Below are 10,166 nucleotides of genomic sequence, written 5' to 3' on the forward strand. Positions count from 1 at the left end.
AGATAAATGTTAGTTTGACACTGTAAATTGCAGGAAGGAGTTTAAATGATGAAGGAGATTAAACTGCCATTCAATTTAAAAATACAAATACATACAGAAATATAGAAATACAGAAAGAAAGAGACAAACAGACAGACAGACAGACAGACAGACAGACAGAAACAGTGAGCCCTAAAGTATTAACGAACAATTGATGTAAGATCATAATGAAAAAATGTGTGTACATGTGTGACTGTGTGTGTGTGTGTGTGTGTGTGTGTGTGTGTGTGTGTGTGTGTGTGTGTGTGTGTGTGTGTGTGTGAGTGTGTGAGTGTGTGAGTGAGTGAGTGAGTGAGTGAGTGAGTGAGTGAGTGAGTGAGTGAGTGAGTGAGTGAGTGAGTGAGTGAGTGTGTGTGTGTGTGTGTGTGTGTGTGTGTGTGTGTGTGTGTGTGTGTGTGTGTGTGTGTGGATAAGAAGAAGTGCTGACATTCAGAGAGGAAGTGAACCAGTGTGGAGACAGATTGGATTGGAGCTGCAGCTTCCATATTATGTGTATGTGTGTGTGTGTGTGTGTGTGTGTGTGTGTGTGTGTGTGTGTGTGTGTGTGTGTGTGTGTGTGTGTGTGTGTGTGTGTGTGTGTGTGTGTGTGTGTGTGTGTGTGTGTGTGTGTGTGTGTGTGTGTGTGTGTGTGTGTGTGTGTGCGTGCGCGCATGTGCGCACGTGCGTGTGTACCTCCTCTTTTGATCCCAGGCTGAGGACAGCCAATGGGCTGCTGGGAATGCTTCCTGTTTGCAGGTCAGACTGCAGGGGGGAGAGGCTGTCATGTTGGAGCAGTTTGTTGGTAGACAGGTACTGTCTGACCTGCTGCCTCTGAGACTGTTGGATGTGATATCTGGTTGGATTCTCAAGATGAGACTGGACCTGGAGAGAGAGGGAGAGAGAGAGACAAAGAGAGAGACAGAGAGAGAGAGAGAGAAACAGAGACAGAGACAGAGACAGAGAGACAGAGAGACAGAGACAGAGACAGAGACAGAGACAGAGACAGAGACAGAGAGAACACAGAGGGGGAGACAGACAGACAGAAAACATAGACAGACAGAAAAAGAAAGAAAAAAAGACACAGACAGACAGACAGACAGACAGAGACAGACAGAGAAATAAACAGAGAGACAGACAGAAAGAGAGATGGACAGAGGGAGGTCTCAGTTAGTATTAACATTATCAAAATCACATCAGAAGCTAAATGAATCAACTGAATCAAGCTAAATGAATCAACCTACAGGTGGTTTTAGGGAGAGCACAGACAACCACGTGTCTCCTCTAACACGCGTGACGTTTATTTTTCACAGGGATTGACGTAACGCATGTGGAGGAACACGCTGTTCTTCTTAGTTCCACACCTTGCTAAACAATCGCCCTGACCAAGCTGTAGGAGTCACTATTGCAGCTAACACGGCCAAGTGCGTTCCTATGGATCATCCACCTCAGAGGATTCAAACCCCCTCGTCTCCAGTGGTGGGTAGAAACGTTATCCCCACGCCATCCGGACGTCCCCACATATCCATTCTTACATGTGTAGTGATGCATATTCATTCATATATTCAAAGGTTTATCTAATATTATCTTAAGTTTCAATAATGATGATGATGAGCATGATGATGATGATGATGATAACATTAATGTGTGACTTACCTTGAGAACCTCCACAGGGACCTGTGTGGGAGGAGTGGAGGAGGTGAGAGAGGAGACAGAGATGGGAGACGAGGAGTCAGCGGAGGGACGGAGCAGTTGTTGCTGCGCCTCCTTTCTCTCCTGTTCCCTTGTCTGCTGGCGCATCAACTCCTGTCTCATTAACACCCTGAGGAGAGGAGGAGAGACAAGGAGAAATGCATTACGATTACGATATATTGACAGTATTCTTTGGGATCATGTACTGTAGATGAGTTGTTGGTATGTATTATCTATTCTTACCTGGAGGTCATGGCTGCTGGCAGTGAAGATGACGATGATAAAGAGGAGGAGTGCTCTACAGGGCTGATGAAGATAACACATAAAACATCCTATCATTCATATTCATATACAGTATATTTACAGTGTGTATATATATATATATATATATATACATACATACACACCCACATATACATATACATACTACATGTACACTATAGTATATATACCTATGCAGGCACGCACATGCGCGCATGCACATGCATGTGTGTGTGTGTGTGTGTGTGTGTGTGTGTGTGTGTGTGTGTGTGTGTGTGTGTGTGTGTGTGTGTGTGTGTGTGTGTGTGTGTGTGTGTGTGTGTGTGTAATATACACAAATTGATGATTTGTTATAATTGATTAAACCAAAAAACTAAAACTGTAGCAGCCCATATTGCACTTTATAGTCAATTTATGCTATTCAAGGGCAGTACAGTACAAACAACATGCAGTACTGTGTGTGTGTGTGTGTGTGTGTGTGTGTGTGTGTGTGTGTGTGTGTGTGTGTGTGTGTGTGTGTGTGTGTGTGTGTGTGTGTGTGTGTGTGTGTGTGTGTGTGTGTGTGTGTGTGTGTGTGTGTGTGTGCGCGTTACCTGACAGTGATTGGTTGACTCTTAAGCTGATAGAAGCAGTCAGGACTGGCAGACAGCAGGCTGTCAACCTCAATGTCTGCTATGATTCCTGACTCTGGTAACATTGGCTCCAAACTGCAGACACACACATACGTCATACAGGTATGTCAGCATGGTATTCTGTCTGTGAGAGTAATCCGCACAGCTGAGGATGAACACTTTTGTGCACTTTTGTTGACCTCAGTCGGTCAACTAAGTATAGGATTTAAGAGGTTAAATTAACACCAAGGGTTTTACTGTGTATCCCACAATGCAGCTGTAATGTTATAGTGGAAACACAGAAAATAGACCAGCATAGTAGCAATTGAGACCAGACTGCAATAGATCAGTGGTTCCCAAATGTTTTAGCTCGAGACCCAAAAGAGAGGTTTGACGTTTGCACGGGACCCAAACTAGTGAAAATATCAGATCTACAAGCTCACAACGCGGCTTGTAGGTCTGTGGCTGTTATTTTCTTTTGTTTAAACTTTTTCAAATCTTTTGAAATAATATGGATATTAAATGTAGGAAAACAAAGGAGATATTTACTCGCGACCCATAAAAATGAGTCCGCTACCCAAACATGGGTCCCGACCCACTGTTTGGGAAACAGTGCAATAGATCAATCACTACATATTAATATATCCACCCAAACATGATGAGCTGCACTGCCAGCCAGCTACACTGTACTGTGTAGCTGGCTGGTTATATCGTAATTGCTGAAGATTTGAAAAAAGGCAACAGAGATCAGAGAAGAGTTTTATCAAGTTAAATGACAAATTATACAATAGGTCAATTATAGAGAAATTATACGATAGGTCTTGGATTAACCACTTATACCCTATATACTTTATTGAGCTTGTACATCTGCTATTTTTGAAAAGAAAAAATCTTGAAAATATTAGAACGTTTGGAATAATTTTGAATTTCTTTTAACACAATTTGTTTCTTCTGGGGGTCCCTGGCACAAAACATTTTCAGATGGGGGTCAGATGGGGGTCTGCGGACGAATATATATAAATTGTGGTGACATGAAAATGTTTGAGAATTAGAGTATCTATTCTTCTGTTGGACAGAATCTTCTTAAAATGATGAATTCTTCCAGACCGCTGGCCTAGCTTGATCACACTACAGCGTCACACATCAAAAAGCATCAAAAGTAGCAGATCCATAAGCTTGAAAAGCGGCGCGAAGCGACGTTTTTTGAGCTTACAGATCTGCTACTTTCGCTATTTTTGAATTTGAATCCTGAAAATTAACCATTTTGGACATGTGAGGTTTCCACCCGACAGAGACGATAAGTGAAGAAAAAATTAAGAAAAAGTTCAATATTAAAATAAGTCTAGAACATACTGTATGTGAACAAAAACGTGTGGGTTTTCTACATTGCGAAATTAGACGACTCCCACTTTCAGAGCCACGCCATAAAAATGTAAACAATCATAGCGTAGTGTAGGATAGTTTATTTAGTTGGTTGGGAAGTTGTGACCACTGTGGTGCATTGGTAAAAATGCAGAGATGCAGAGAGGATTCTTCTTCTCTTCACGGGTGTTTATTATAAACTGGTTTACAAGAGTACTGTTCAAAAACACAGTCCTAAATTGCAAATAATAAAACCATGAAGTATCTTTGATGGTAAAGTCCAAAACACGATCAAGGAATAATATGTCAAGCAGAAAAAGGCTCACTCATCAAAAGCTGCAAGCATAGTAAGCTGACATGACACAAGCTGGATTTATCAAACACACCTGGTCCTGGGCTTAACTAAATTGAACCCACCTGGCCCTGTAATTAGCTGCCAGTCCCTCTCTCTAGGCTGAACACAAATTATCAATCGAGTGATACATACACATATTAAAGGTCACAGTGACCCAAATAACTTAATAGAAAGGAGTCCTTAATCACACATAGGCTAGCAGGTGGTAGCATAGTACTGTATATGTTATCTGCTTTATGATTTTATAATAGCATTATTTGCTATTACAGTGTGGCCACCGAAAGGGTCAACCGTCTAGAACAGCGTTTTTCTATATATACAGTACAGTATGTCCCCCATGTGTGTCTAGGCTCCATAGCTCAGACACACATCGTTCACAAACACTCATAGTAACTTGCTAGCTAGCTACTGATTGCACAGGGAAGCCATACCATAATTACACACAGTCTTGTTTGTTTTCCTATTGTATTGCATTGTAGGGGCAAGGGCGGCCATAGCTGAGTGGTCAGTGAGCCCTGGTTGAGTCTTGGTTATCACATGTTCAATTCCAGGCCAGGCCAGCAATGTGTCGATGTGTGTGCCAGAGCAAGACTCTTAACTCCTAATTGCCCCCCCGAGCGCCGCACAATGGCTGCTCATTGCTCCTAGTAGTCATAGGATGAGTAAATGCAGAGTACAAATTTCATATCTAATAATATGTGCAAATATACAGTGACAAAAAACACCCCAAGGAGTGGAGCCTATTATTATTATTTCTATTTTATAGTTTGTATTGTGTTTGTGTATTGCACTGTTGTATTGTATTATACTGGTTACCTGTAAGATTGCTAATCTAGAATCTGATCTTTGTACTCCTTGTTACTGGTTGATTGTAATGATGCTGATCTAGGATATCATCCTTGCACACCCTATTGCCTTTAGTTGACTGTAATGTTGCTGAACTAAGATCTGATCCTCTTCGACCCCTTAATACTGGTTGATCGTAATGTTACTGATATGGAATCTATAAGTATATCTTACTACTGGATAATCGGCTCAGTGCATAACTGTAGTCCCAGTTTACAGAAGGTGTCACACCTGTTTCCTGTTCCTGTTAATTTTACCATAGCTTTGTTTGATTGGCTCAGGAGCAGTTTTTAACTGGAAACAAAATGACACCTTCACGTGTGTTTCAAGTTCAAATTTGCTGCTGAGCCAATGAAACAAAGCTATGGGAAAACGAACTGGAACAGGAAGAAACAGGTGTGACACCTTCTGAAAACTGTGACTACAGTTATGCACAGAGCCTACTGCAATATTGCTGATATAGGATCTAAACATTATTCTACTGTTGGGCGGTCTCGGTCAAAGTTCATGAGGATGTAAATGCCCTGCTGCCCCCTGCTGGTCAGACCTGTATATTACACATCCTTAGCCCCACACCTGATTGGCCGGGCAAACATTTTGTTTTTCTGTCTTAATGAACTGAATGAAGTCAGCATTTCTCTCTGCACCACACATGCAAGCACCCACGCACACAAAATCCCACATCCTCAAGTCTACAGGATGCAGTAAACCCCTCTGTGTGTGTGTGTGTGTGTGTGTGTGTGTGTGTGTGTGTGTGTGTGTGTGTGTGTGTGTGTGTGTGTGTGTGTGTGTGTGTGTGTGTGTGTGTGTGTGTGTGTGTGTGTGTGTGTGTGTGTGTGTGTGTGTGATACAAGGTCCACATGGAAACACCACCACGCATTCCATTTCCACTAAAAGATCTCTTTCAAAATAACCTTAGAATAATACCTTTCCTTGTGCCCTTCCCATACTTCCACAGACTATTTGTTTGACTGTTCCAGTGAAATTTAGAAGGGGAAGAAGGAACATATATAATCTCCCAGCACTGCCTTAAACATGTAAAGTTGTTCTTGTTAGTACGAATAAACACAGGCACACCCAGGAGGAAGTGGACTAAGAAAGGGGAGGAGACAAACCTGAGTTCCTGTTTTACACAAAAAAAGGAGGTCGTGCCCCCAGAGGCTAAAACAAAGGGGAAAATAATCTTAAATTTTCTCAGACAGACAACAGACAGACAGACAGACAGACAGACAGGTTGGCACATACCGGTAAACAGGCTTTCAAATAAACAGTAACCTAAATGAACCCATCACTCTCGCCTTGCTGTCTCTCCATCTCTCTCACTCTCTTTGTCTCAGTGGAAACATATTCAATCCCAAAAGTAAACAATCTTGCTCAAAACAACCCAGCCTTATCCAAACACCTACTGTAACTTCATACATCAGCCCTACCTACCAACTATAATTCTGTCTACCTACAAGTATGTTGTCCCTGTTGGGCAGAACCATTGTATCTCTACATTTCAACTTTGAATGTATTTCTTTATTCTTTATTAATGCCCCACTCGTCATACAGACATACAACAGCGTCACACAAAAGTAGCAAAGAAATAACAGCAACGATATGTACTACCAACTGATCTTATTGTTATTACATAGTAATGAACCTGTTGTCTGGACTGCTGTTAATAACAGTTTATTATAACATAACTGAGCCCCAGGGAACTCATGGAGAGAGACAGACATATAACAAGACTGGGCACATCTTTCTCCCTCTCCCTATTTCTCATGGGAAAAACTGAAATGAAAACAACACTGTGTGTGTGTGTGTGTGTGTGTGTGTGTGTGTGTGTGTGTGTGTGTGTGTGTGTGTGTGTGTGTGTGTGTGTGTGTGTGTGTGTGTGTGTGTGTGTGTGTGTGTGTGTGTGTGTCTGTGTATGTGTATGTGTATGTTTATGTTAATGTCAACCTCAACTCACCTCCTCATGTATGCACGTCTCTTTGTCTGATCTGTCTCCACATTAACAACTATTATGATGTACAACAAACAGCAACAATTATAACTAAACTAAACTTTAGTTACTTGAATAGTGCTTCTTTCAAAAAGTGCTGTATCATCAGCAATAACAAATCACAGATCAGCAACATTTACAAGGAGTACAAGGATCACATTCTAGACCTACTGACTGTCCTACAGTCCTATAGAACAGAGGTTCTCAAGCTTTTCAGGCCTCGACCCCCCCAATATAATCATATTTAAACCGGGGACCCCCCACCCTGACAAGCACTTGGAATGTAGGAGTTGAGGCAATCATTCAATTTATTTTGACTCTGTAGCACAGATAAATATTGTGAAAATAGCAGATCTACAAGTTCACAGCGCCTCGCAATGAGAGGCATTGTGAACTTGTAAATCAGCTATTTCCAAAATGTTTGCCTCTTTCATATATTATTTGACAATTTGGGCCAATGTTTGACCAGTTTTATAGTAGTTTGTTGATAGGTATTACCACTAGGTATTTAGGTATTAAAAAGGTCTTAAAAGTCCTTAACTTGTCACTTCACTGTCATCTGGGGACCCCCAAAAATCATGTGGGGACCCCCTGGGGATCCCGACCCACAGATTGAGATTTGAGAACCCCTGCCATAGAAACAAATTGCCTGTGTTGTGTACTGTGTACTAGTGACAGGTTTTTCTACAGGAGTAGATCATATAATAGCATATGGAGTAGAATCGTGTTATTCAATCCAACCCCTACAGCCATGACATCAAAGACCTTTAAGAAAAGGTCTGCTTTCTCTCTCTCTCTCTCTCTCTCTCTCTCTCTCTCTCTCTCTCTCTCTCTCTCTCTCTCTCTCTCTCTCTCTCTCTCTCTCTCTCTCAGTAGAACAGTACTGGACTGGTCCAATAGTAATAGTAACAGGCCAATAAGCAAGGTTCTGACCTGATAAGGTTGACAGTATCTGATCCTGATCCAGAGTCCAGGATGACAAACACGGTACCCTGAGGAACCTTCTGGGCCGGCATCATGGTCCGATTCTCTGGCTCGGTCCTGCTTGATGCGCGGATCAGTTCCGCTGCGTTCTGCTCTGAGCTGAAAGCTGACATCTCTCCTCCTCAGGAAATAAAAGTAGGCTAAAACTACTCCTTAAGATCAACGGCTAGGATGTTAGTTACTTTACTAGTACTACTCACAACGCCGTTTCGAAAACAACCAGAACCAGAACCACGGAATAGAAAATAAACCTACTACAGACTGGCGGAACACTTCAATAAAAACATAAATGAAGCCACAGGTTAGAGTCCGTTCGGCGACAGTGAACAGGCAGCTATTTCAGACTGTAAAACCCAGAGACTGGGTACTGACGGGACGAACAACATGGACAGACTGTCAACACGGTGAGGAGCTACTGTATAGAGATCCCATAGCCCGGAGGGGCGGTGTAAAAGTAACTCAGTACATTTACTCAAGTAGCAACTTAAGTATAATTTTGAGGTGTTTTTACTTTACTGGAGTACTTCCAATTTTCAGTACTTTTACTTCTACTCCAATACATCTCAGAGCTAAATATTGCACTTTTACTTCACTGCAATTATTTGAAAACTTTAGTTCCATTACTTTGTAGATTTTGATTATTATTACAAAACATAGATTACCCACTTCATCCACATTTCGGCCATTTGAAAATGTATATCGAACTTGTATTTCTGCTATTTTCAAAAGATTAGTATACGTTTGAAAACTTGCGAAATGGGACATTCTGCATAATAAGTACTTTCTACCTTTGGTACTTTAAGTACATTTTGATACCAAAGTTGTACTCAAGTAAACTTTGAATTCCGGACCTTTACTTGTAACAGAGTATTTCTATATTGCAGTATTGATACTTTTACTTGAGTAAAACATGTGAGTATTTTTACCACCCCTGGTTATTATGTCACACAATCGTGGAATGAGTTGATGCTGGATGCTGTGAAAAGAGGTGTTTGTGCAGGACGGGCGCTGCCATGTTGGCTCTGTTTGAAGCTCTTGCGCGTAGTGTGTAAGTAGGCGGAGCAGAAAAATGCCATGAAACATAGTGTAAAGCAGTGGTTCTAAAAGTGGGGTCCGGGGACCCCCAGGAGTCCTTGAGGGGGTTCCTGGGGGCCCCCAAAAAATGTAAATTTCTAGGACAGTTAGCCTGACAATTTTCATTTCGTTTCAGCTAGCGATTCAAGGGCTGGAGCCAGGCTAAGGAACAGTTACTGAAATTTGTAACTGGTCCTAGAAATGTCTTCACCCCCCCCCCCCCCCCCCCTATTGAAAATAGCAGATCTACAAGCTCACAACACGTTGCATTGTGAGCTTGTAGATCTGCTATTCTAAAAATGTCAATATTTTTGAAACATTTTAACAACACAAATATTGTATAGGGGTCCCTGGCTGGCTCTAAATCTTAATATGCTGTTTGGGACCAAAGTGTTGGTGAGATGGACGGCAGATTGACCAATAACAAACCATAATAAAATGAATATCCATGAAAATCCTTGATTATTACAAAGTGGTTATTACAACCACTCATTGACAAACCTCCCTCTCAGACTCCTCCTATGGTTGAGGTTGAGTTAGGTCTACACTCTATACCCAAACATTTTGAATTTGCCCTTTTTCAGAGATATTATAACAAGTATCATCCTCAAATTCTCACGTCATCAAGTAAGAACATTACATATATTTGGGCCCCTAGCTCAAAAAATATATAATGAATAAATAAAAGTGTATGTCTATGAGTGTCTGCTGATCTGACTGCAATTATCCATCTCTGAAATGTTCCCCAGGTGCTGTTGTGTGAAATCAAAGTGAATGGGCAGGCCGCCCCTACAAACTATGGGATCTTGTGGTCACCGTGAGGAATGAGTGCGCATGTCAAGCCTGTCAGGGCCAATGGAGCTTTGGGTTGGCATGCTGACAGCCAATGAGCCTCTACTCTACTCGCTCGGTGCGCTGACAATAAAATGGAGTGGAGTTCAGTCTCGCCCCGCTTCTCTTCTCTTTTGACGGGAAA

General features: G+C 41.8%; 1 protein-coding gene across 2 annotated transcripts in view; it reads right to left on the reverse strand.

The window, feature by feature from the left end:
- Nucleotides 1–8,490, reverse strand: part of tfe3a (transcription factor binding to IGHM enhancer 3a) — a 20,119-nt gene extending 11,629 nt beyond the window's left edge. For both annotated transcript variants that reach the window (XM_084069293.1, XM_084069292.1), the window contains exons 1-5: nt 8,066–8,490; nt 2,562–2,675; nt 1,951–2,013; nt 1,672–1,837; nt 712–900 (exon numbers count right to left, since the gene is read on the reverse strand). In XM_084069293.1, the coding sequence (XP_083925419.1) occupies nt 712–900; nt 1,672–1,837; nt 1,951–2,013; nt 2,562–2,675; nt 8,066–8,229 (696 nt within the window). In that variant the 5' untranslated portion in view covers nt 8,230–8,490. The remainder of the gene's footprint in view (nt 1–711; nt 901–1,671; nt 1,838–1,950; nt 2,014–2,561; nt 2,676–8,065) is intronic.
- Between the last annotated feature and the right edge of the window lie 1,676 nt (nt 8,491–10,166).

Source organism: Gymnoscopelus microlampas (assembly GCF_963454915.1).
Source record: "Gymnoscopelus microlampas genome assembly, chromosome: 10".
Taxonomy (NCBI): Eukaryota; Metazoa; Chordata; class Actinopteri; order Myctophiformes; family Myctophidae; genus Gymnoscopelus; species Gymnoscopelus microlampas.